General features: G+C 44.7%; 1 protein-coding gene across 1 annotated transcript; it reads left to right on the forward strand.

Annotated features, from left to right (window-relative positions):
• The first annotated feature begins 243 nt into the window (after positions 1-243).
• On the forward strand, positions 244-26,790 carry LOC115158971 (vegetative cell wall protein gp1-like). The gene is made up of 3 exons (XM_029708398.1): positions 244-367; positions 24,933-25,767; positions 25,890-26,790. Exons 1-3 carry the CDS (start codon positions 244-246, stop codon positions 26,788-26,790), a joined length of 1,860 nt encoding a protein of 619 aa, XP_029564258.1.
• Positions 26,791-27,943: the final 1,153 nt, after the last annotated feature.

Consider the following 27,943-nt stretch of genomic DNA (forward strand, 5'->3'; position numbering starts at 1 on the left):
TCGAACAGGGATTCCGGGTTCCAGGCACTCTCGGCAGCCAACTTGCGGAAATCAACAGCATAGTCTGCCACACTGCGGGAGTCTTGACGAAGCTGGAGTAACTTCCGGGCAGCCTCTTTCCCGGACAACGGATAATCAAAAACCTTTTTCACCTCAGCCACGAACTCCTCCAGACTGAATCACATGGATTGTTGTTCCCACAGAGCCATAGCCCAAGCAAGGGCCCTCCCAGACATCAGCGCTATGAGGAATGCTATGTTCAAGCGGTCCAAGGGAAAGGAGGAGGGCTGCAGCTCGAAGATCAGGGGACACTGGAAGAGAAATGCCCGAAAGGTTCCTGACTTTCCAGCAAAGCGTTCCGGAGGAGGTAAGTGGGGTTCTCGGGAAGCTGGAGTGGCCTGGAGAGACGCGCAGCTGACAGCGGGTTTACTGAGGGGCTAGGAGGTTACTGTCGTGGCTGGCTGCCTAACAGACAATCCGCGGAATTACTCCGGCAATGTATTCAAGGCACGGTCATGGCATTCTGCCAAGGTCTGGAATCCTTCCATAAGACCTCAAAGTAAGTCCTCGTGTCTCCCAATGGTGGCTCCTTGGGAGGAGACGGCGTTGCGGAGCTGGTCCGAGTCTGCTGGGTCAGTCATGGCCAGTTCGTACTATCAGAAGTCAGGATAAGACTCAGATGCAAACAGTTCGAAGCACAGAAGTTTATTTACAAAACAGGGGGCAGGCAAATGACAGGTCAAGGGTAGGCAGAGGTCATTAATCCAGGGCAGAGTCCGTAAGGTACAGAACGGCAGGTAGGCTCAGGGTCAGGGCAGGCAGAGGTCAGTAATCCAGGCCAGTGTCAAAAGGCACAGAAAACAGGGACTAAAGAGAACAGGAGTACGGAAAAACAAACTGGTAGGCTTGACGAGACAAGACGAACCGGCAACAGACAAACAGAAAACACAGTGTCGTGTCTTTGGCATCACTAAACTGAAGACTGTTAGTTTATCAAATCAATTCTCTGTAATTATTATTACGTGTTTAACCTGTCTGGGCTAGGGGGCAGTATTTTCAAGGCCGGATGAAAAACGTACCCAATTTCAACAGGTTACTACTCTGGCCCAGAAACTAGAATATGCATATTATTAGTAGATTTGGATAGAAAACACTCTGAAGTTTCTAAACCTGTTGGAATGGTGTCTGTGAGTATAACATAACTCATATGGAAGGCCAAAACCTGAGAAAAATTCAAGCAGGAAGTGGAAAGTCTAAGAATTGTAGTTCTTCTTTTGATTCTCTATCGGAGCTACAGTGTCTGTGGGGTGACGTTGCACTTCCTAAGACTTCCATTGGCTGTCTAAAGCCTTCAGAAAGTGGTTTGAGCATTTTCCTGTCACTGGGCAGATAATAGGAGCTCAGATACTGAGTGGTCTGCCTGGCAACAAAGGGATTGGATATGCGCGGTCACACGAGCACGCCGTTCCTTCTTTTTCTTCTTGAATGAATATGCTATTGTCCGGTTGGAATATTATCACATTTCTACGTTAAAAATAACATAAAGATTGATTTTAAACAGCGTTTGACATGCTTCTAAGTACGGTAATGGAACATTTTGACTTTTCGTCTCTCGTTCCACGCTTGCGCGTTATGCCTTTGGATAAGTGATCTGTACGCACGAACAAAACTGAGGTATTTGGACATGAATATGGATTATTTTGAACAAAAACAACATTTCTTGTGGAAGTAGCAGTCCTGGGAGTGCATTCTGACGAAGATCAGCAAAGGTAAGAGAATATTTCTAATACTAATTCTGAGTTTAGGTTGCCCCGAACTTGACGGTGTCTCTCGCTCTCCTCCAACACTACTCACTCTGCCCCTACTCAGATGGTATTGCGCCGTCGCAACCTTCACTCTCTCTCTCCTGCTACTCTCTCCTCTTCCATCCTATCATCTCTTCCCTCTGCTCAATCCTTCCAACCAATCTCCTGATTCTGCCTCCTCAACCCTCCTCTCCTCCCTTTCTGCATACTTTGACTCTCTATGTCCCCTATCCTCCCGGCCGGCTCGGTCCTCCCCTCCTGCTCCGTGGCTTGACGACTCATTGCGAGCTCACAGAACAGGGCTCCGGGCAGCCGAGTGGAAATGGAGGAAAACTAGCCTCCCTGAGGACCTGGCATCTTTTCACTCCCTCCTCTCCACATTTTCTTCCTCTGTTTCTGCTGCTAAAGCCACTTTCTACCACTCTAAATTCCAAGCATCTGCCTCTAACCCTAGGAAGCTCTTTGCCACCTTCTCCTCCCTCCTGAATCCCCCCCCTCCTCCCTCTCTGCGGATGACTTTGTCAACCATTTTGAAAAGAAGGTTGACGACATCCGATCCTCATTTGTTAAGTCAAACGACACCGCTGATCCTGCTCACATTGCCCTACCCTATGCTTTGACCTCTTTCTCCCCTCTCTCTCCAGATGAAATCTTGCGACTTGTGACGGCCGGCCGCCCAACAACCTGCCCGCTTGACCCTATCTCCTCTTCTCTTCTCCAGACCATTTCCGGAGACCTTCTCCCTTACCTCACCTCTCTCATCAACTCATCCTTGACCGCTGGCTACGTCCCTTCCATCTTAAAGAGAGCGAGAGTTGCACCCCTTCTCAAAAAACCTACACTCGATCCCTCCGATGTCAACAACTACAGACCAGTATCCCTTCTTTCTTTTCTCTCCAAAACTCTTGAGCGTGCCGTCCTTGGCCAGCTCTCTTGCTATCTCTCTCAGAATGACCTTCTTGATCCAAATCAGTCAGGTTTCAAGACTGGTCATTCAACTGAGACTGCTCTTCTCTGTGTCACGGAGGATCTCTGCACTGCTAAAGCTAACTCTCTCTCCTCTGCTCTCATCCTTCTAGATCTATCTGCTGCCTTTGATACTGTGAATCATCAGATCCTCCTCTCCACCCTCTCCGAGTTGGGCATCTCCGGCACGGTTCACTCTTGGATTACGTCCTACCTGACAGGCCGCTACTACCAGGTGGTGAGAATCTGTCTCCGCACCACGTGCTCTCACCACTGGTGTCCCCCAGGGCTCAGTTCTAGGCCCTCTCCTATTCTCGCTATACACCAAGTCACTTGGCTCTGCAATATCCTCACATGGTCTCTCCTATCATTCCTACGCAGACGACACACAATTAATCTTCTCCTTTCCCCCTTCTGATAACCAGGTGGCGAATCGCATCTCTGCATGTCTGGCAGACATATCAGTGTGTATGACGGATCACCACCTCAAGCTGAACCTCAGCAAGACGGAGCTGCTCTTCCTCCCGGGGAAGGACTGCCCGTTCCATGATCTCGCCGTCACGGTTGACAACTCCATTGTGTCCTCCTCCCAGAGTGCTAAGAGCCTTGGTGTGACCCTGGACAACACCCTGTCGTTCTCCGCTAACATCAAGGCGGTGACCCGATCCTGTAGGTACATGCTCTACAACATTCGCAGAGTACGACCCTGCCTAACACAGGAAGCGGCGCAGGTTCTAATCCAGGCACTTGTCATCTCCCGTCTGGATTACTGCAACTCGCTGTTGGCGGGGCTCCCTGCCTGTGCCATTAAACCCCTACAACTCATCCAGAACGCCGCAGCCCGTCTGGTGTTCAACCTTCCCAAGTTCTCTCATGTCACCCCGCTCCTCCACACACTCCACTGGCTTCCAGTTGAAACTCACATCTGCTACAAGACCATGGTGCTTGCCTACGGAGCTGTGAGTGGAGCGGCACCTCCGTACCTTCAGGCTCTGATCAGTCCCTACACTCAAAGAAGGGCACTGCGTTCATCCACCTCTGGCCTGCTCGCCTCCCATCATCTGCGGAAGCACAGTTCCCGCTCAACCCAATCAAAACTGTTCGCTGCTCTGGTACTCCAATGGTGGAACAAGCTCCCTCACGACGCCAGGACAGCGGAGTCAATCACCACCTTCCGAGACACCTGAAACCCCACCTCTTTAATGAATACCTGGGATAGGATTAAGTAATCCTTCTAACCCTCCCCCCCTCCCCTCCCCCCCCAAAAGATGTAGATGTACTATTGTAAAGTGGTTATTCCACTGGATATCATAAGGTGAATGCACCAATTTGTAAGTCACTCTGGATAAGAGCGTCTGCTAAATGACGTAAATGTAAATGTTAATGTTAATGAATAGCTCACCTTTATGGCTGAGCTATGTACTCAGAATTTAGAAAAATGTGCTTTCTCCGTAAAGCTATTTTAAAATCTGACACAGCAGTTGCATCCAGGGGTAGTCTATCTAGAATTCTTAAAATAATTGTTATATATTTTGTCAACGTTTATGATGAGTATTTTTGTAAATTGATGTGCACATTCACCGGGCGTTTTGGTGGGAATACATTTTCTGAACATCACGCGCCAATGTAAAATGCTGTTTTTGGATATAAATATGAACTTTATCGAACAAAACATACATGTATTGTGTAACATAATGTCCTAGCAGTGTCATCTGATGAAGATCGTCAAAGGTTAGGGCTTCATTTAGCTGTGTTTTGGGTTTTATTTACACATGTCCTTGCTTGGAAAATGGCTGTGTGATTATTTTTGTCTATGTACTCTCCTAACATAATCTAATGTTTTGCTTTTGCTGTAAAGCCTTTGTGAAATCGGACAATGTGGTTACATCAAGGAGAAGTGTATTTTTAAAATGGTGTAAAATAGAAAGTTGAATTATGACATTTTGTTGTTTTTGAATTTGCCGCCCTGACATTTCACTGGCTGTGTCCCGCAGGTGACCTAGCCCATAGAACTTAACTAATCAGGTAAATGTAATTAACTAGGAAGTCGGGGCACCAAGGAAAATATTCAGATTACAATGTTACAATTTTCATAATATTTTTTTTAATTTTATTTCACCTTTATTTAACCAGGTAGGCAAGTTGAGAACAAGTTCTCATTTACAATTGCGACCTGGCCAAGATAAAGCAAAGCAGTTCGACAACATACAAAAACACAGAGTTACACATGGAGTAAAACAACATACAATCAATGATGCAGTAGAAAAAAATAAGACTATATACAATGTGAGCAAATGATGTGAGATAATGGAGGTAAAAGCAAAAAAATGCCATGGTGGCAAAGTAAATAAAGTATGGCAAGAAAAAAAACACTGAAATGGTAGATTTGTAGTTTGAAGAAAGTTAAAGTTAAAATATAAATATAAATAATATGGTGCAAAGGAGCAAAATAAATAAAATAAATAAATACAGTAGGGGAAAAGGTAGTAGTTTGGGCTCAATTAAAGATGGGCTATGTACAGGTGCAGAGATCTGTGAGCTGCTCTGACAGCTGGTGCTTAAAGCTAGTGAGGGAGATAAGTGTTTCCAGTTTTATATATAACTTTCAGATATTTTAATATCTGATCAATTAATTCTAATTAATGAGTTATTCTTTACCTCACGTTAGACTCATTCCAAATGTCGTAAATTGTTGGTTATCTACACAAACCTAATCTTCACTATGAGTCATCCATACATCAATTGTCTCAATAATTTATTTATTAACTAACTAAATTGTCACGTCCTGACCAGTAATAGGGGTTATTTGTTATTGTAGTTTGGTCAGGACGTGGCAGAGGGTATTTGTTTTATGTGGTTCGGGGTGGTGGTTTGTTAAGAAGCGTGTTTGATTTATTATTTCCGGGTTTTGGGTTATGTTCTATGTTTTTGTATTTCTATGTTCTTTCTAGTTTAGTATTTCTATGTTTAGGTATTGGGTGTTGGACTCTCAATTGGAGGCAGGTGTTTTCTAGTTGCCTCTGATTGAGAGTCCTATAATTAGGTATGTGTTTGTGTTTGGAGTTTGTGGGAGATTGTGCTAGGTATAGCTTAGTTGCCTTACCAGCCTGTTATTGTCACGTCCTGGCCAGTATAAGGGTTAATTGTCATTGTAGTTTGGTCAGGACGTGGCAGAGGGTATTTGGTTTATGTGGTTCGGGGTGGTGTTTTTGTAGTAAGGGCATTTGATTTAAGTATTCCGGGGTTTTTGGGCACTGTTTGAGATTCATGTAGTTCTATGTTTAGTCTAGGTAGTCTGGTTCTATGTTTAGTTAATTGGGGTGGGGACTCTCAATTGAAGGCAGGTGTGTTCTATTTGTGGTGTTTTGTCATTTGTGGGAGATTGTTTCTTGTCTAGCGTATGTGAGCCTGAGAAGACTGTCTGTATATCGTGAGTTCGTTTAGTTATTTTGTATGTTCATTTTGAGTTTAATAAATGTTCAAGATGAGCCAACACAATCCTGCTGCATATTGGTCCTCCTTTTCCGACGATGATTTCGCCATATCGTCTGACGACGAAGAAATCTGTGACAGTTATGCGTCATTGTGTTTTGTGTACGTGTTTATTTTGGTTTCCCTTCTTTTCCTAAATAAAGAAGATGAGTACACATGATCCCGCTGCGTTTTGGTCCGACAATGATTTTTCTTTATCGTCTGACGAAGAAGAATGTGACATAATGATCACAGAAATGCACACACAAACAAACAAAGTAGATATGGCTACAAGGAAATGATAGGGGATGTGCCCTAGTGGGCTAACCTGGTATTATGGCTTGGTGGACAAAAGGGAAGTGGGTGTAGACTGAGAAAGATGGGAATTACGCAAATGAATCACTACACACTTGATAATCATATTAATTGAAATGCTAATCCTTTGCACATGAACGCTCACTCATTCGGGAATAATTGCAATCAAAATATATATGTATGCTCAGTGTGTCATCATGATCTCTTTTGGGATCGTCTGTCTTTCTATTGGAGAATTTGTCCGCCCTCTCTCTCTCTTCCGTGGTTAGAATGGATAGTTCAGAGTAACATTCAGCAATGTTGTTATAGAATAGATGTTTCGGTGGTTGTCGGCCTTCGCATTCAATGGTATAGAATTTCTAGCTGCAGACTAGTAATTAGTATCAAAGACTTGCTCTTATTCTGTTGGTATCGATAGTCTCAGAGTTTCAACAACCATTACAACCTTAGCTTATACTCAGGTTTATGGTTTCTCCTCAAACCTTAGCCCTCTCGTGGTAATCGAGGTAAGCTGGTCTGAAGGGAATTCCTCCCAGTGGGGGTTATATTCGTAACAGTAGAAAGGGGCTGTCCCATGATGCCAGATCAAGGTTTGTGCTCATTGGGCGGGCCAATGATTTAGTTAAACTGCAAAGGCAATTGGAGTTTCCTTCATTAAACAGTTTAAAATCACATTACATAATTTCACAAATAGTTTCATCTTTACTCATTCATTTTATACAACAATTAGATGCAAGCCTCACAACTATGACTTGTATAAACAGAGTTATGGTAATGTGGCTGTATTGTCTCTCATGAGTTTCACAAACAATAAATGAAATGGACTGGTCGTAGCTGGATTCTTCCCCAACCGTGTACGCATTCTCCAAAACATGGAAATTGTTCAGTTCTCAAGTTCTGTGATGTGGAAGAGGTTCCTTTGTTCTCCTGTGAAACTCTCTCTCTCTCTATACTCTGGCCATGAGGAGAGAACTCCTCTAGGAATTTATGACCTGCCTAACAGAGCCTTGGTGTAGGGGGAAGAGAGAGAGGTGGTGAGAGCGAGAGGGGGATGGTGCAGAGAGAGGGGGATGCTGCTCGCTGTTCCCAAAGAGGGCCACGTCATGACAACAGTTATTAATGCACAGCGGATAATGGGGAAAATGGGTGAAACCTGGAGGGGGTGGAGACAAGCACAAGACAGGTCAAACAGATCAGGGTGTGACAGCTATGGACATATTCACAGAGTATGCAATGCAGGTCAAGTCACCAAAAGTGCAAACATTTAGTATGCATGGAAAGGGTACATCCTGATTGTCATTGTAAAGCAATGCATTTCCTTCTTTATCCACAGTACCTTGTATGCACATGCACCATTTAGCTAGCTCATCATTTAGGAAAGGTGAATGGGAAAAAAAGTTTGAAGTTTCCTCACCTGTCTGTGTCTTATTTTAAATAAACTCCATAACTTGAAAGCCCTGATTGCTAATGTCAATGTAATAATGTCAGGCTTGAAAATCCATTCAGCCATTTTGGCACAGTGACTCACTACCCAAACCAGACGTAACTGGTTTCAAGTGCCCAAGAGACTTCATGTGACCTCCTACTTCTATCTAGTGGACGAACTGGGAATCAGATAGTGATATATTTACATCAATGGATAGGCCTTCTTCTCATATGTAAATCCTTCTGTTTTTTTGATCTGCTGTATCTCGGGCTCTATAGTAGTCTCATTTATCAGAATCCCACAGTTCTTACCTTCCTAACAGTAACAAGAATGTGTTTGTAGGACTTGAAACCGAAAGGTAATTTATGATTGTAGTGTACAATATTATTATTATATATTATATTATTAGTTTAGAAAATGCAACCAGAGGGAGTCAGAGTTGAACTTTACAGGATCACTGTCCCGAAATCAGGATAGTTGATGCTCAATATGCGATATCTGACTATAATGGCATTGTAAACAACAGCCAACTTTCCGGGACACAGACATGTCTTATATCGTCAGAAGGTTTCAATGATTATTATTCTAACTGCAGTGTCCAATTTACAGTAGCTTTTACAGCGAAAAAATATCATGCTATTGTTTGAGGATAGTGCACAGCAACAAAACACTTATCACGGCAACTGGTTTCATACATTCACCTCTGACTATAAGTAATGTACTTACATTCAGTAATCTTGCTCTGATTTGTCATCCTGAGGGTCCCAGAGATAAAAGTTAGCATAGTTTTGTTTGATAAAATACATTTTTATAACCTAAAACGATCCATGTTGTACACAATGTTTTGCATTAATTCTGACTATTTAAACTTACAACAAAACAATTGTCAAAACGTTGTTTAACCCGGTCAAGTTCGGTTTCGGTGTAATCCTCAGACACTATAGAAGGCAACCAAACTTGTTTCATCATTCTACATTATGTATTGGCTACACAACAAGTCAATTAGCCCATGAAGGTCAGTCATCATTACGCACTAATGAGACGAGCGGTGTTCACTTGATTGACAGTGTCTTGGTTCAATGACCACCTATCATTTGGAAATATAGGTAGCTAGATAGCCAATGAGCTGGGCTTTCCAGCAGTATGTGAACACCCTTTGTACGACAAACAGTCATCATGCTAGAGCTGTGCGCAACAGTGTTAATTCTCAGGTGAAAGCAAACAGGATGCACGGTAGTTTACATTACGCAGGGGTTCGTTCTCTTCTACAAACTTTTCTCAAAACGGAAAAAATTAAAACATGGCTACTCATAGTGGAAAGCTAATTTGAAGTCCAAGAATACAAATTTGAATGAGATTATTGCAGAAATTGACCAGAGTGAAACAGAAAGAATGGACGAGGACTGTGTGAGTGAGCACAGTTTTGATTCCAGCGCAGAATAAGTGTTTTTGGAAGAAGATCAACTTTTAGATCAGTAAGTAAAATACGTTGTTGCTTCTCATGCTAATGCAGTTATTTAAATGGTTGAATATTCATTTTAGATATTTTTCGTTGATTTCTATATATTTCTATATATTTCTATAACGTTTTAGAACACCTACTCATTCAAGGGTTTTTCTTTATTTTTACTATTTTCTACATTGTAGAATAATAGTGAAGACATCAACACTGAAATAACACATATGGAATCATGTAGTAACCAAACAAATGTTAAACAAATCAAAATATATTTTATATTTGAGGTTCTTCAAATAGCCATCCTTTGCCTTGATGACAGCTTTGAACACTCTTGGCATTCTCTCAACCAGCTTTATGAGGTAGTCACCTGGAATGCATTTCAATTAACAGCTGTGCCTTGTTAAAAGTTAATTTGTGGAATTTCCTTCCTTCTTAATGCGTTTGAGCCAATCAGTTGTGTTGTGACAAGGTGGGGGGGTATACAGAAGATAGCCCTATTTGGTAAAAGACCAAGTCCATATTATGGCGAGAACAGCTCAATTAACCTCTCTGGGCCAGTGGGATGCTTGCGTCCCACCTACTCAACAGCCAGTGTAATCCCGTGGCGCGATATTCAAATACCTTAGCCTCTACGGGCTAGGGGGCAGCATTGAGAATTTTGGAAAAAATATGTGCCCATTTTTAACTGCCTCCTACACCAACTCAGAAGCTAGAATATGCATATTATTGTTCAGGTTTGGATAGAAAACACCCTAAAGTTTCTAAAACTGTTTGAATGGTGTCTGTGAGTATAACAGAACTCCTATGGCAGGCAAAAACCTGAGAAGGTTTCATGCAGGAAGTACCCTGTCTGACAAGGTGTTGTTGTTCTTGCTTCTGTTTATTGAAGAGTCAGGATCTTAGCTGTAACGTGACAATTCCTAGGGCTCCAATAGGCTCTCAGAACCCGGGAAAAACCTGAACGATGACGAGGCAGCCTCAGGCTGAAACACATTATCTCCTTTTCCAAGTGTCGCATCAGGGGACAATAGAATTAGGCGCGTACGCGATTCGCCCCCGTGGAGTATTTTCATTCGGCTGTTTAGCTAATTGCAGATTCCCGGTCGGAAAATTATTGCTTTTCTACGAGATAAATTGCATAAAAATTGATTTTAAACAGCGGTTGACATGCTTCGAAGTACGGTAATGGAATATTTAGAATTTTTTTGTCACGTTCTGCGCCATGCGCACGACCGTGATTTAGCATTCTGATAGTGTCTAGAACGCACGAACAAAACGTTGCTAATGGAACATAACTATGGATTATTTGGGACCAAACCTACATTTGTTATTGAAGTAGAAGTCCTGGGAGTGCATTCTGACGAAGAACAGGAAAGGTAAGACCATTTTTCTTATAGGAAATGTGATTTTGGTGAAGGCTAAACTGGTTGGGTGTCTAAATAGCTAGCCCGTGATGGCTGGGCTATGTACTTAGAATATTGCAAAATGTGCTTCATCCGAAAAGCTATTTTAAAATCGGACATATCGAGTGCATAGAGGAGTAATGTATCTATAATTCTTAAAATAATTGTTATGCTTTTTGTGAACGTTTATCGTGAGTAATTTAGCAAATTGTTAGTAAATTCCCCGGAAGTTTGCGGGGGGTATGCTTTTTCTGAACGTCACATGCTAATGTAAAAAGCTGGTTTTTGATTTAAATATGAAAATGATTGAACAGACATGCTTGAATTGTATAACATAATGTCCTAGGTGTGTCATCTGATGAAGATCATAAAAGGTTAGTGCTGCATTTAGCTGTGGTTTAGGTTTTTGTGACATTATATGCTAGCTTGAAAAATGGGTGTCTGATTATTTCTGGCTGGGTACTCTGCTGACATAATCTAATGTTTTGCTTTCATTGTAAAGCCTTTTTGAAATCGGACAGTGTGGTTAGATTAACGAGAGTCTTGTCTTTAAATAGCTGTAAAATTGTCATATGTTTGAGAAATTGAAGTAATAGCATTTCAAACGTTTTAAAAATTGCGCCACAGGATTGCACTGGCTGTTACGTAGGTGGGACGAATTCGTCCCGCCGGTCCCATAGAGGTTAAAAATGCTATTACTTCAATTTCTCAAACATATGACTATTTTACACCATTTTAAAGACAAGACAGGAAGCGCTCTCTCTGACTTTTTCTTGGCCTTCTTGATCATCTCTAACCAAAACAGGGGATCTCTGGCATAACGTGACATTTTCTAATGCTCCCATAGGCTCTCAGAAGGCGCCAGAATGATGAATGGTGGCTTTGCAGGCCCTGGCTGAAAAACAGTAGCGCATTTTGTAAGTGGTCGATCTGAGGACAATGAGACTGGAGGCGCGTGCACGAACCGACACCATGTTTACTTTCTCTCTCTTTGAACGAAAACTGTTTTGGTTAGAGATGATCAAGAAGGCCAAGAAAAAGTCAGAGAGAGCGCTTCCTGTTTGGAATCTTCTCAGGTTTTGGCCTGCCAAATGAGTTCTGTTATACTCACAGACACCATTCAAACAGTTTTAGAAACTTTAGGGTGTTTTCTATCCAAATCAAACAATTATATGCATATTCTAGTTACTGGGCAGGAGTAGTAACCAGATTAAATCGGGTACGTTTTTTATCCGGCCGTGCAAATACTGCCCCCTATCCTCAACAGGTTAAGCAAAGAGAAACGACAGTCCATCATTACTTTAAGACATGAAGGTCAGTCAATACTTTAAAGTTTCTTCAAGTGCAGTCGCAACAACCATCAAGCACTATGATGAAACTCGCTCTCATGAGGACCGCCACAGGAATGGAAGATTCAGAGTTACCTCTTCTGCAGAGGATAAGTTCATTAGATACACCAGCCCCAGAAATTGCAACCCAAATAAATGCTTCACAGAGTTTAAGTAACAGACACATCTCAACATCAACTGTTCAGAGGAGACTGTGAATCAGGCCTTCATGGTCAAATTACTGCAAAGAAACCACTACTAAAGGACACCAATAAGAAGAAGAGACTTGCTTGGGCCAAGAAACACGAGCAATGGACATTAGACCGGTGGAAGTTTGTCCTTTGGTCTGCAGCCCAAATTGTTTTAGTTCCAACTGCCGTGTCTTTGTGAGACGCGGTGTGTGTGTGAACGGATGATCTCCGCATGTGTATTTCTCACCGTAAAACATGGAGGAGGAGTTGTGGTGGTGTGGGGGGTGCTTTGCTGGTGACACAGTTTGTGATTTATTTAGAATTCAAGGCACACTTAACCAGCATGGCTACCACAGCATTCTGCAGCGATACGCCATCCCATCTGGTTTGGGCTTAGTGGGACTATCAATTGTTTTTCAACAGGACAATAACCCAACACACCTCCAGGCTGTGTAAGGGCTATTTTACCAAGAAGGAGAGTGATGGAGTGCTGCATCAGATGACCTGGCCTCCACAATCCCCCGACCTCAACCAAATTGAGATGGTTTGGGATGAGTCAGACCGCAGAGTGAAGGAAATGCAGCCAACAAGTTCTCAGCATATGTGGGAACTCCTTCAAGACTGTTGGAAAAGCATTCCAGGGGAAGCTGGTTGAGAGAATGCCAAGATTGTGCAAAACTGTCATCAAGGCAAAGGGTGGCTACTTTGAAGAATCTAAAATCTATATATTTTTGCAGATTTGTGTCAATGAGGTGGTCAGTTTTAAATTGGCTAACACTTATCACATGGTTTGTGTAGGCTGAAATATGGTTGGGATGCAATCGTAAACTAATATTTGTAACAAGCATGGTTACAAGCATTCGTTGTTACGCCACTGTAATTACAGACTGCAATTACCACCAGTTACATGTTGTTATTAAAGTGTAACTATGTATTATTACAATTAATTACAATACTTGTAATGAGGACCTCTTAAAATGTAAAATGAGCTTCCCTGTGGCTCAGTTGGTAGAGCATGGTGTTTGCAACGCCAGGGTTGTGGGTTCGATTCCCATGGGGGGCCAGTACAAAAAAACCCCGCATGAAATGAAATGTATGCATTCACTACTGTAAGTGGCTCTGGATAAGAGCGTCTGCTAAATGACTAAAATGTCAAATGTAAAAAAAGTGATAACAGATGTGGTATTCTGTTAAATACATGTATTTACATTTGGAATTCATGAGTGCCAGTAGTGTGTTTAACTGTGAATTTTAAATCATCGAAGGTTAACATTATTATTATTATAGTATTTAGAAATGTGTACTTATACCTTAATAATACTGAAATGTTCAGAATGAGTTCACGCCACAGACATTTTATATAAAGCTCTCTACACTCACTGAGTGTTTCATATGCGATCTCTTGCCTCAACCCAGTCAGTCTGCCATGCAACCCCCCTTCTTAACTTTCATCTTCTCAGCTAAATGTCAGCAGTCTCCAGTTTGTAGTCTTTGTGGGTGAGAAAGAGAGAGAGAGGGATCTGCCAGAGGCTTTAGACATCGAACATCTCATTTCCCTAAAACACACTTTTAATTAAACAAACGACCATAAAAAGAGGAAAAAGGAAAAGGGGGGAGACTGTCATAGAATTCCCTGTGTGAGGAGGAATTCGTTAATATTTACAGACCCTGCGGTGTTTCCAGACCTTATTTTAGTCTGTCCCAAATGGCACCCTAGTGCTGGAGAGTGGGACCAGAGACAATGGCCGCATCCCAAATAGCACCCTATTCCCAATGTAGTACACTACTTTTGATGTGTGGTATGCAGGAGGCATACCACCCACATCTGTAGCCATGAAATCCTTTGAAAGGCTGGTCATGGCTGACATCAACACCATCATCCCAGACACTCTGGATCCACTCCAATTTGCATACCGCCCCAACAGATCCACAGATGATGCAATCTCTTTTGCACGCCACACTGTCCTTTCCCACTGGGACAGAAGGAACACCTACGTGAGAATGCTGTTCATTGACTATAGTTTAGCATTCAACACCATAGTACCTTCCAAGCTCATCACTAAGCTAAGGATCCTGGGACAGAACACCTCCCTCTACAACTTAATCCTGGACTTCCTGATGGACCGCCCCCAGGTGGTAAGGGTAGGCAACAACACATCTGCTACGCTGACCCTCAACATGGGGGCCCCTCAGGGGTGCGTGCTTAGTCCCCTCCTGTACTCCCTACTCCAGCACCATCATTAAGTTTGCCGATGACACGACGGTGGTAGGCCTGATCACTGACAACGATAAGACAGCCTATAGGGAGGAGGTCAGAGACCTGGTTGTGTGGTGCCAGGAGAGCAACCTCTCCCTCAACGTCAGCAAGACAAAGGATCGTGGACTACAGGAAACGGAAAGCCGAGCATACCCCCATTCACATCGACATGGCTATAGTGAAGTGGGTCGAGAGCTTCAAGTTCCTCGGTGTCCACATCACTAAGGATCCATTATGGTCCACACACCAACACAGTCATGAAGAGGATACAACAACGCCTCTTCCTCCTCATGAGGCTAAAAATATTTGTCATGGGCCCTCAGATCCTCAGAAAGTTATACAGCTACTCCCTTTAGAGCATCTTGACTGGCTACATCACCGCTTGGCATGGCAACTGCTTGGCATCCGACCGCAAGGCACTACACAGGTAGTGCGTATGGCCCAGTGCATCACAGGGGCCGAGCTCCCTGCCATCCAGGACCTCTATACCACGCGGTGTCAGAGGAAGGCCCTAAAAATAACATGGTGTCGAAGAGGATGGCTGACGTTTAACATGCTCCTAACCAATTGTGCTATTTTGTTAGTTTTTTCATTGTTTGAAACTTATTTTGTAACTTATTTTATACATAATGTTGCTGCTACCGTCTCTTATGACCAAAAATAACTTCTGGACATCAGAACAGCGATTACTACTCACCACCAACTAGAGAAGCGTGAACGAGTCCGGCGTGAACGATATTTACTGCTCTCCCAGGAACAGGCTCAAATCCTCGTCATTTGCGTGAAGAAAAGACGGAAGAAAAGAGGACACAGATAGGGCTGCCTTCTGAGAATCAGTAGGCAAGCGAGTAAACTCCCACTGCCATCATTCTACTTGCTAACATGCAATCATTGGAAAATAAAATTGATGACCTACGATTACAATTATCCTACCAACTGGACATTAAGAACTGTAATATCTTATGTTTCACCGAGTCGTGGCTGAATGACGACATGGATAAAATAGAGCTGGTGGGATTTTCCATGCACTGGCAGAACAGAGAAGCGACACCTGATAAGACGAGGGGTGTGGGGGGTGTGTCTTTTTGTCAATAACAGCTGGTGGGCGATGTCTATTATTAAAGAAGTCTCGAGCTATTGCTCGCCTGATGTAGAGTACCTTATGATAAGCTGTAGACCACACTATCTACCAAGAGAGTTCTCATCTATATTATTATTATATTATTATTATTACTACCACCATCTATTTACCACCACAGACCGATGCTGGCACTAAGACCTCACTTAACTAACTCTATAAGGCCATAAGCAAACAAGAAAATGCTCACCCAGAAGCGATGCTCCTAGTGGCAGGGGTCTTTAATGCAGGCAAACATAAATCAGTTTTACCAAATTTTTACCAGCGTGTCACATGTGCAACCAGAGGGGAAAAAAACTCTAGACCACCTTTACGCCACACACAGAGATGTATACAAAGCTCTCCCCCGATCCTCTATTTGTCAAATCTGACCATAATTCTAACCTCCTGATTCCAGCTTACAAGCAAAAACTAAAGCTGGAAGTACCAGTGACTCGCTCAATACGAAAGTGGTCAGACGACGCGGATGCTACGCTACAGGACTGTTTTGCTAGCACAGACTGGAATATATTCCGCGATTCATCCAATGGCATTGAGGAGTATACCACCTTAGTCATCGGCTTCATCAATAAGTGTATCAACGACGCCGTCCCCACAGTGACCGTACTTACATATCCCAACCAGAAGCCATGGATTACAGGCAATATCTGCATCGAGCTAAAGGCTAGTGCTGCCACTTTCAAGGAGCGGGACTCTAATCTGAACGCTTATAAGAAATCGCTCTATGCCCTCAGACGAACCATCAAACAAGCAAAGCGTCACTACAGGATTAAGATTGAATCCTACCACACCGGCTCTGATGCTCATCGGATGTGGCAGGACTTGAAAACTATTACAGACTACAAAGGGAGACCCAGACGTGAGCTGCCCAGTGACGTGAACCTACCAGATGAGTTAAATGCCTTTTATGTTCACTTCGAGTCAAGCAACACTGAAGGATGCACAAGAGCACCAGCTGTTCTGGATGACTGTGTGATAAAGCTCTCGGTAGCCAATGTGAGCAAGACCTTAAAACAAGTCAACATTCACAAAGCCGCGGGCCAGATGGATTACCAGGATGTGTACTCACAGCATGCGTGGATCACCTGGCAAGTGTCTTCACTGACATTTTCAAACTCTCCCTGACTGAGTCTGTAATACCTACATGTTTCAAGCAGACCACCATAGTCCCTGTGCCCAAGGAAGCGATGGTAACCTGCCTAAATGATTGCCGCCCCGTAGCACTCACGTCATTAGCCATGAAGTGCTTTGAAAGGCTGGTCATGACTCACATCAACAGCATTCTCCCGGATACCCTAGATCCACTTACATTCGCATACCGCCCAAACAGATCTTCAGATAACTTAATCTCAATCACACTCCACACTGCCCTTTCCCACCTGGACAAAAGGAACACCTATGTGAGAATGCTGTTCATTGACTACAGCTCAGCATTCAACACCATAGTGCACACAAAACTCATCACTAAGCTAAGGACCCTGGGACTAAACACCTCCCTCTGCAACAGGGTCCTGGACTTCCTGACGGGCCGCCCCCAGGTGGTAAGGGTAGGAAACAACACATCTGCCACGCTGATCCTCAACACTGGGGCCCCTCAGGGGTGTGCACTTAGTTCCCTCCTGTACTCCCTGTTCACCCACGACTGCGTGGCCAAACACGACTCCAACACCATCATTAAATTGCTAACGACACAGCAGTGGTAGGCCTGATCACCGACAACGATGAGACAGCCTATAGGGAGGAAGTCAGAGAACTGGCAGTGTGGTGCCAGGACCTCAACCTCTCCCTCAATGTGAGCAAGACCAAGGAGCTGATCATGGACTACAGGAAAAGGCGGGCCGAACAGGCCCCCATTAACATCAACGGGGCTGTAGTTGAGCGGGTCGAGAGTTTCAAGTTCCTTGGTGTCCACATCACCAACGAACTATCATGGTCCAAACACACCAAAACAGTCGTGAAGAGGACACGACAAAACATTTTCCCTCTCAGGAGACTGAAAATATTTCGCATGGGTCCCAAGATTACAGCTGCACCATCGAGAGCATCCTGACCGGTTGCATCACCGCCTGGTATGGCAACTCCTCGGCATCTGACCGTAAAGCGCTACAAAGGGTAGTTTGTACGGGCCAGTACATAACTGGGTCCAAGCTTCCTGCAATCCAGGACCTATATAATAGCTAGTGTCAGAGGAAAGCCCATAAAATTGTCAGACTCCAGTCACCCAAGTCATAGACTCTTTTCTCTGCTACCGCACGGCAAGAGGTACCAGAGCGCCAAGACTTGGACCAAAAGGCTCCTTAACAGCTTCTACCCCCAAGCCATAAGACTGCTGAACAATTAATCAAATGGCCACAGGACTGTTACATTGACCCCCACCCTCCGATTGTTTTGTACAATGCTGCTGCTCTCTGTTTATTATCTATGCATAGTCACTTCACCCCTACCTACATCTGCAAATTACCTCAACTAACCTGTACCCCTGCATACTGACTCGGTACCAGTACCCCATGTATGTAGCCTCTTTATTGTGTTACTTTTTATTATTTTAAATGTTTTACTTTAGTTTATTTGGGAAATATTTTCTTCCCTCTTCTTGAACTGCACTGCTGGTTAAGGGCTTGTAAGTAAGCATTTTCCAGTAAGGACCACACTTGTTGTATTTGGCACATGTGACAAATAAAGTTTTATTTGATTAAATTAGAAAATTGTCGAAGACTCCAGACACCCAAATCATAGACTGTTCTCTCTGCTACCGGACGGCAAGCGGTACCAATGCACCAAGTGTGGAACCAACAGGACCCTGAACAGCTTTCACTCCCAAGCCATAAGACTGGTAAATAGTTAGTTAAATAGTTAACCAAATAGCTATGCCGACCATTGCATTGACCCTTTTTTCACTAACTTTTTTGACTCATTACATACTCTGCTGCTACTGTTTTTTATCTGTCACTTATTCCTAGTTATATCTGCATATTTACCTCAACGGCCTTGTACCCCTGCACAACATCTTGGTACTGCTACCCCTTGTATGAAGCCAAGTTATCGTTACTCATTGTGCATCTATTATTACGTGTTTTACTTTTCTATTATTTCTCGATTTTCTTTCTCTGCATTGTCGGGAAGGGCCCATAAGTAAACATTTCACTGTTAATCCACACCTGTTGTTTACGAAGCATGTGACAAATAACATTTGATTTGATTTGACACAGATCATAGAAATGTCTTAGTTGTGTTCTGTGCACTAGAGTTACAAGGCTGTAAATAGTCACGGTGCATGTTGAGGCCTTGTGTTACCATCTGAACATTAGGGTCTATGGATTGTCTGGCATCCATCCCCATTCATTCTGGTGAACTAGTATCTCACTTTAGGTTCCAGCCAGAGGCTGTGGAGACCAGGGGTCAGTGGATGTATCTTCTCCTTACAGCCCTCAGTAGTCCGGTGGCCCGCAGCCATTCCAGCTGTCTGTCAGGTGCCGGCCTTAGTCAGCGTCACGCTGAGACAGGAAGGAAAACAACCGTACAGTTTGTAAATGTTACATTTCCTTTTAATTGCAGGGTAAATCACATCATAAGACAGAGCCACTGAACCAGATCCCCCAAATAGAAATCTCTGTCCAGCTCCAGTCTCAACACTTGTCTTGCATATGTAGTAAGGACAGTAAATCTTCTAATTAGCTTGTTGCCTTGTTGTCAGTGTGTTGCAACCGGTCATTAGGAAAGGAAGGAGGGAGGAAGGGGTAGTGGCAGAGCTCAGGCAGATGGCTGCGTGGTTCCTCGTCGAGGAGGAGGAGATGGAGGATGAGAGGGAGGAAGAGAGGACGAGAGGAAGGAGTGAGGAAAGGAGAGGAAGGCCATGTCAGATGCTACTTCTTCAGGCAGGTGATCAACCACCAGCATCCTCCCTCCTCCCTCACCTCCCCCAACAGCCACAGAAGGTAAGAATAGAACAAGTCTTGTCAGATTGCATGTAAATACATCCCATGTTTAGAGGGATGATACAGTATAGTATATACAATGCCTATTCCCGAAACAAACAACTCTCGCCTCGGATCTGGGATCTGTAGTCCAGAGTGTATTTCCTCTAGTTATTAGTCCCTGTTAGTACTGTCACATATCTATACCTCTTAGAGTTGAGCTTGGGGACCAAAGTTGGCCCCCTTTATTAAGCTGATTTCATTATGGTGTGAATACGCTACTGGATGATGTGGGACTATAAGTCCCGCGTGTCTCAGTTGGTAGAGCATGGCCCTTGCAACGCCAGGGTTGTGGGTTTGATTCCCATGAGGGACCAGTGCAAAAAAGATATGCACTCACTACTGTATATCGATCTGGATAAGAGCATCTGCTAAATGATGCTTTGTGCAGTAAAATGTCACATTAAATGTTTCCCTTTTATGTCCCAAGAGTGTGACCAGAATAAGCTAATAAAATGAGTAAGAGCTTGTTCCAGGACAGAATTAAATATATGTAGTGTTATAATGTCTAGTCCATTCTGAACTGACCTGGGAAATTCTCAAATATGATTCAGTAGCCTGTCCCCAGGAGATGAACGTGCTTTTGAGATCCGGACTAGGGTTTAACCTGCATCTGGGAAACTGGCCCTGAGTCTTCAAGTGAAAGTGAAAGGTCCAGAAGCAGTACCAAAGGCAGTACAGTATAAAACACTGATTCTAGAGAGGGAAGGCAGCTGTAAAAGTCAGTCTCCCTCAATTGACCACTCCTGAAACTCATCCACCATATTAGGGCTAAATGATGGCTCCTGTAAAGACTCAACTGCCTCCAGTCATGGCATGTGTCTCAAATGACACCCTATCCCATATATAGTACTCATGGGCCCTGGTCAAAAGTAGTGCACTATATCGAGATCAGGGTGGGGGGGATTGGTGGAGTGTGTGTGTGTATGTATTTATGTGTGTTTGTGCGTGTGTGTTTGTGTGTGTGAAGCGGCAGCAGCAGCACCTGTAGAAGAGGAAGCGGACATCAGGAATTATTGTGTTACAAATGATGCCAAATGGGGAGATAGATAGGTCTAAATCTGGGGCTGCGGCTGCAACAACCAATTAATTAAATGTAAAAGGTGTTTGTCAGATCTTGTTGTGGTTGATGAGACCCTCATGACAGGGACCCTCTTGTCTTATTATTCTCTTTAAATATTGGTTTTCTGATTTCTGTCAGCAACAGGAAACCCACAACTAATGCTGTTGTTGTGGTACTACATGATGTGGAATATGTTGGCTTCATTTGTTTTACAGTGTTGTATTTCTGTTGGCTGTAACTCCATATGTAAATCTGTATCTGTCCTTGTTGTATCAATGCTATGGGAGGCAATTTTAAAAATATTTGTTGTTTTTGGGGTAAGGGAAGGTCCTGAAGTGACACTGCTGTTTTTATCAGGCGTTTTTGTGTTTGAGACAATTATGTCCATGGATTGAACTTGAGGTGACACCTAAACCTTTCCTGGTCATACTGTAGCTATTTGTGTGGTGATTGATTAAGATTCCTGGGAAGGTCTGTGCTGTCATTGATACAGTAGCTCACAGTACAGCGACAAGGGCAACAGACTATTGTCAACTTATGGCTAGGACGTGGCTATTGGTACTTGTAAGAGGCTGAAACTGCATGCTCAATGCATATGTTTGTGAATTTGTCTAAGTATGGACTAAGTTATTTCTCCTCTTATCATTTTAAACATTATTATGATTGTAATAATGATTATTATCACTAATAATGCTAATGTATAGCCTCATATAGAATTGTTTTATGTCACGGTTGTCAGTGTCACATAACGTAACTGAAAATGTCTAGTGTCAATGGTGTTGAGATGTTCTTTTCTCTGAAAAGATCTGATTGTAAGACCTGCATATAGCTTCAAAGTCGGACTGTCCTATATTGCTTAGTTTAATTAAATGATATCCAATGATATATATATTTTTTTAATTTTCAATTAAAGAACCATTATTGGAAAAAGGTCATTTCAAAAACTGCGTTTTCTATTACAAATTCAATTACCGGCCTCAGAAAGGAATGATGAGAAAGGGAGGTGTCATTGAGTATAATTCTTAATGATAGACTCCGGAATGTAATAACTCTGCCAATTAACAATTTTTATTTGATTTAGGTAGATTTTATGATATTCTTTCACAATATCAATTACATGAAGTGGTTTGTATGGCCGATGTTAATACTAGGGGAGATTGGAGGGAAGAATCCGTTACTAATTATGTATCCTTATAACCAGTTTCCATTTTAGAACTTTAATCAGTAAAAAGCATTTGTAGGTCATTACTCACGAGACCGTAGCTTAATGTATAAAGAAAACATAGGGATATGGATTGTGTGTCATTTTGCTTATTTATTTGGTTATAGAAAACATTTACTTCATGGTAATAATTATCCATAACATAATAACTATTTCATATAAAATATGACATGTTTTACTTTTAGAAAAATATGTCAATTCTAGTGCATTCATGAAAATAAACCAAACGTTTTTTTTTTGTTACCATAAAGGCGGTCTTTATTTTATATGGTGCGTCAAATCATCCTCGGCCTCACGTTTGTAAGGGAAGTTTTCCCTCAGTCTGTCTGGGTAGGACTACTTACAGTTGTGACAAAGAGATATCAATCAATCAATGACAGTCAGATGTCAATTCAGTGCAGCAGTAGCTGAGATCAGCTCTTTAATTTGCTCACACTGCGTTATTCTGAGAACTGAATATTTAGCAATTTGATAGAGCTTTGCTGTTTGTGCAGTTTGCACAGATTAATTTGCTTGCGTTATTAAACATTTTCCTCAGCTGCAACTGCTAACATGAAGTCCCAGAGAGAGATCAATGACCAGAATACTCACGCTACATAATGTGAAAGAAATTGAAGGTCTGTTGTTTCAAATCCTGATAATACATTATTAGCAATATATGTTATTCTATATTACTTTAAATGGCGTTTTTCTTTAGACTTTTAATGCAGTAGTAATGTAAGCTACTGTCAGTGGCCATCTGCACAGACTGTCTGCCAGGGGGCAGTATAACCCAGAGAGGTGATCAGTTGATCTTTCCTCCACCCCAAATACAGGGAACAACAGAAAAACATCAGGCCAAGATCTTCAGGTGACAATGTCTTCCACCACAACCCTCAATAGCTTTAACTTTATCTCAAAACGGCAAATACAGTAAAAATAGGTTAACATTCTTTGAAAGCTCTCAAGGTTGCACATCAGGATTTCTTTTGTTTCATTTGCTGAGTGTTTACTTTCGCATAATTCTATTTTAACAAATAAAGAAGATAAGAATTCAGGGGAAAAATACATTTCCCTCATTTGGAAATACATCATGATGTAATTTCACATTTGCTATTAACTGTCCAATATATGATTACAGAATGAAATAACAATACCTTTCATTTGTTCAGTTTTTGATGTCCCCTTCGTCTTCTACAGCTGCTGCTGCTGCCGCTACACACACAAACACACGCACAAATACACATAAATACACACACACACACACACACTCCACCAATCCCCCCATCCCTACTTTTCTTTTCAAATCAAGTTCGACATCTGGAGGGAGGAAGGAGAGAGATAAGTTCAGAATCAAATACATATTAGATATAGCATTTGAAAACAATTACTAAGTCACTGAATATGAACAGATGTATGCATTCATGAATAAGCATGACTTATTAGTACTTAATAATGAAAAGGACTCATAGTAGGCTACCGAAAACACAGTGGATTCATATTTTCATTTTCCTGTATGAATGAATTTTTATCATTTTAATTAACAATGGATGAGGTATGCGAGTATACTTTTCATCATATCAAGCTGATCAAAGTAGAATTGTTCTCTCACATCCCTGAGTTCAGGGTACATTAGAGTGCCTTCAGTAAGTATTCACACCCCTTGACCTTTTCCACATTTTGTTGCGTTACAGCCTGAATTTAAAATGGATTAAATTAAGATTTTGTGTCACTGGACTACACAAAATACCTCATAATGTGAAAGTGGAATTATGTTTTTAGAATGTGTTTACAAATTCATTGAAAGTGAAAAGCTGAAATGTCTTGAGTCAATAAGTATTGAACCCCTTTGTTATGGCAAGCCGAAATAAGTTCAACAGTAAAAATTTGCTTAGATACAGGCGTCCTTCCTAACCACATTGCCAGAGAGGAAGGAAACCTTTACAGAGCTTAATGGCTGTGATAGGAGAAAACAGAGGATGGAGCAACAACATTGTAGTTACTCTAAATGACAGAGTGAAAAGAAGGAAGCCTGTACATAATAAAAATATTCCAAAACATGCATCCTGTTTGCAATAAGGCACTAAAGTAAAACTGCAAAAAATGCGGCAAAGAAATTACCTTCATATCCTAAATACAAAGTGTTGTGTTTGGGGCAAATCCAACACAACATATCAGTGAGTAGCACTCATATTTCCAAGCATGGTGATGGCTGCATCATGTTATGGGTATGCTTGTCATTGCCAGGGACTAGGGTTTTTTTGGGGATAAAAATAAATGGAATAGAGCTAAACACAGGCAAAATCCTAGACGAAAACCTGGTTCAGTCTGCTTTCCAACAGACTAGGAGACAAATGTACCTTTCAGCAGGACAATAACCTATGACACAAGGCCAAATATACACTGGAGTTGTTAACCAAGACAGCATTTAATATTCCTGAGTGGCCTAGTTATAGTTTAGACTTAAATCGGCTTGAAAATCTATGGCAATACTTGAAAATGTCTGTCTAGCAATGATCAACAAACAACTTGACAGAGCTCCAGCTCCAGCTCCTAGCTCCCAGACTCAGCCCCCCTCCAGCCCCCAGCTCAACCACCAGCCCCAGCCTCATCCCCAAGCCAAAGCCCAACTTCCAGCCCCACCTCCAGCCCCAGCCTCAGCCCTCAGCCTCAACCCTCCCTCCAGCCCCCAGCTCAACCCCCAGCCCCATCCCCCAGCCAAAGCCTAACTTCCAGCCCCACCTCTAGCCCCAGCCTCAGCCCCCAGTCTCAGCCCCCCCTCCAGACCCAGCTCTAGGCTCCAGACCCAGCTCAGCCCAGCTGTGATTGATGCGCTCCTGTAGTTGACTGTGTGCAGGCCAGAGCACTGGGACAACACCGTCCAGACTGATGTTTATTTGTTGACAGAAACCGCCTCCCTTGCCTCGTCGGTCAGGGTCACGCTGTTTTCCTGTGCTCTGCCTTGGGGAGGCCCCAGCCCCACGTCCAGCCCCCAGCCCCACGTCCAGCCCCCAGCCCCACATCCAGCCCCCAGCCCCGCCTCCAGCCCCCAGCCCCACATCCAGCCCCCAGCCCCACATCCAGCCCCCAGCCCCACCTCCAGCCCCCAGCCCCACGTCCAGCCCCCAGCCCCACGTCCAGCCCCCAGCCCCCAGCCCCACATCCAGCCCCCAGCCCCACGTCCAGCCCCCAGCCCCACATCCAGCCCCCAGCCCCACCTCCAGCCCCCAGCCCCACATCCAGCCCCCAGCCCCACCTCCAGCCCCCAGCCCCACCTCCAGCCCCCAGCCCCACGTCCAGCCCCCAGCCCCACCTCCAGCCCCCAGCCCCACATCCAGCCCCCAGCCCCACATCCAGCCCCCAGCCCCACCTCCAGCCCCCAGCCCCACATCCAGCCCCCAGCCCCACGTCCAGCCCCCAGCCCCACCTCCAGTCCCCAGCTCTACCTTCAGCCCCCAGCCTCACCTCCAGATGCCAGCCAAACCTCCAGACGCCAGCTCCAGCCCTACTTCCAGCCCCAAGCCCCAGCCTCACCTCCAGACCCCAGCTCCCAGCCCCACCTCCAGGCCCCAGCCCCACCTCCAGCTCCTAGCTCCCAGACTCAGCCCCCCTCCAGCCCCCAGCTCAACCACCAGCCCCAGCCTCATCCCCAAGCCAAAGCCCAACTTCCAGCCCCACCTCCAGCCCCAGCCTCAGCCCTCAGCCTCAACCCTCCCTCCAGCCCCCAGCTCAACCCCCAGCCCCATCCCCCAGCCAAAGCCTAACTTCCAGCCCCACCTCTAGCCCCAGCCTCAGCCCCCAGTCTCAGCCCCCCCTCCAGACCCAGCTCTAGGCTCCAGACCCAGCTCAGCCCAGCTGTGATTGATGCGCTCCTGTAGTTGACTGTGTGCAGGCCAGAGCACTGGGACAACACCGTCCAGACTGATGTTTATTTGTTGACAGAAACCGCCTCCCTTGCCTCGTCGGTCAGGGTCACGCTGTTTTCCTGTGCTCTGCCTTGGGGAGGCCCCAGCCCCACGTCCAGCCCCCAGCCCCACGTCCAGCCCCCAGCCCCACATCCAGCCCCCAGCCCCGCCTCCAGCCCCCAGCCCCACATCCAGCCCCCAGCCCCACATCCAGCCCCCAGCCCCACGTCCAGCCCCCAGCCCCACGTCCAGCCCCCAGCCCCCAGCCCCACATCCAGCCCCCAGCCCCACGTCCAGCCCCCAGCCCCACATCCAGCCCCCAGCCCCACCTCCAGCCCCCAGCCCCACATCCAGCCCCCAGCCCCACCTCCAGCCCCCAGCCCCACGTCCAGCCCCCAGCCCCACGTCCAGCCCCCAGCCCCACCTCCAGCCCCCAGCCCCACATCCAGCCCCCAGCCCCACATCCAGCCCCCAGCCCCACCTCCAGCCCCCACCTCCAGCCCCCAGCCCCACCTCCAGCCCCCAGCCCCACGTCCAGCCCCCAGCCCCACCTCCAGTCCCCAGCTCTACCTTCAGCCCCCAGCCTCACCTCCAGATGCCAGCCAAACCTCCAGACGCCAGCTCCAGCCCTACTTCCAGCCCCAAGCCCCAGCCTCACCTCCAGACCCCAGCTCCCAGCCCCACCTCCAGGCCCCAGCCCCACCTCCAGCTCCTAGCTCCCAGACTCAGCCCCCCTCCAGCCCCCAGCTCAACCACCAGCCCCAGCCTCATCCCCAAGCCAAAGCCCAACTTCCAGCCCCACCTCCAGCCCCAGCCTCAGCCCTCAGCCTCAACCCTCCCTCCAGCCCCCAGCTCAACCCCCAGCCCCATCCCCCAGCCAAAGCCTAACTTCCAGCCCCACCTCTAGCCCCAGCCTCAGCCCCCAGTCTCAGCCCCCCCTCCAGACCCAGCTCTAGGCTCCAGACCCAGCTCAGCCCAGCTGTGATTGATGCGCTCCTGTAGTTGACTGTGTGCAGGCCAGAGCACTGGGACAACACCGTCCAGACTGATGTTTATTTGTTGACAGAAACCGCCTCCCTTGCCTCGTCGGTCAGGGCAGGCAAGCTGCAGGCTAGCTTGTCAAACATCTTAATCTTTACAAACCAACCAACTCAGATGAGGCTCAGAAAGGGCAGGCTGGGGTTGCTTTTATTGTCAGCTATTATGGTGAACAAAACTCTTCATGGTTTTGTTGTTTTAGAAGATAAGGCTTTTCAAAGAATGATGGAAGATGATGTTCATCAATAAAAATAGAATGCTTTCTTTACAAAGTGTAATAGATCACATGTAGCTAGTCTAGAGATATGGAAGAGGTTGTCTCTGGATTGGCTTTGGTTAATGCAGAAAAACATTGCTGTTCATATCAGACTGTATACCACGGGTATGACCAAACATTACTTTTTACTCTTCTAATTACGTTGGTAACCAGTTTATAATAGCAATAAGGCACCTCTGGGGTTTGTGGTATATGAAATAAGTCATGAGGTATGAATACATTTTGAAGGCACTGTGCGTTGCGTCATGCGAAGAACAGCCCTTAACCTTGGTATATTGGCCATATACCACACATCCTAGGCCTTACTGCTTAAGTGTAGTGTATGCCACATGAATAGGTAATTGCTTTAGAGAGGCTATATGTTTTAGTCATTATTAGTTACATATGGTAGGCTGGGCGGGCCATGCAGTCTAAACACAACGGGAAAATTATGTTTTTTCCTCTACAATGATACAAAGATTAATGATGACATTCTAACCGTGAAGTGAGGGAGAGTGACATGATCGTTTCTCTTTGATCGTGTTTTGACTTGGGGTTCTTAATAGAGCGCTGAGTGAAAGCTAGCTTTGTATGCTCTGGCGAGACGAACAGAAACCTCCTCAAATGTGACATTCTGGAGCGGTTCAAGGAAATGATCGGCCAAAGTGCAATCAACAGGCCAAGCCAAAGCCCCATGGCTAACTCCCTGTGGGGCTATAAGGTGTATACCACTGGGGTCTGTAGTGT

This window comes from Salmo trutta, chromosome 22 (assembly GCF_901001165.1).
Source record: "Salmo trutta chromosome 22, fSalTru1.1, whole genome shotgun sequence".
Taxonomy (NCBI): domain Eukaryota; kingdom Metazoa; phylum Chordata; class Actinopteri; order Salmoniformes; family Salmonidae; genus Salmo; species Salmo trutta.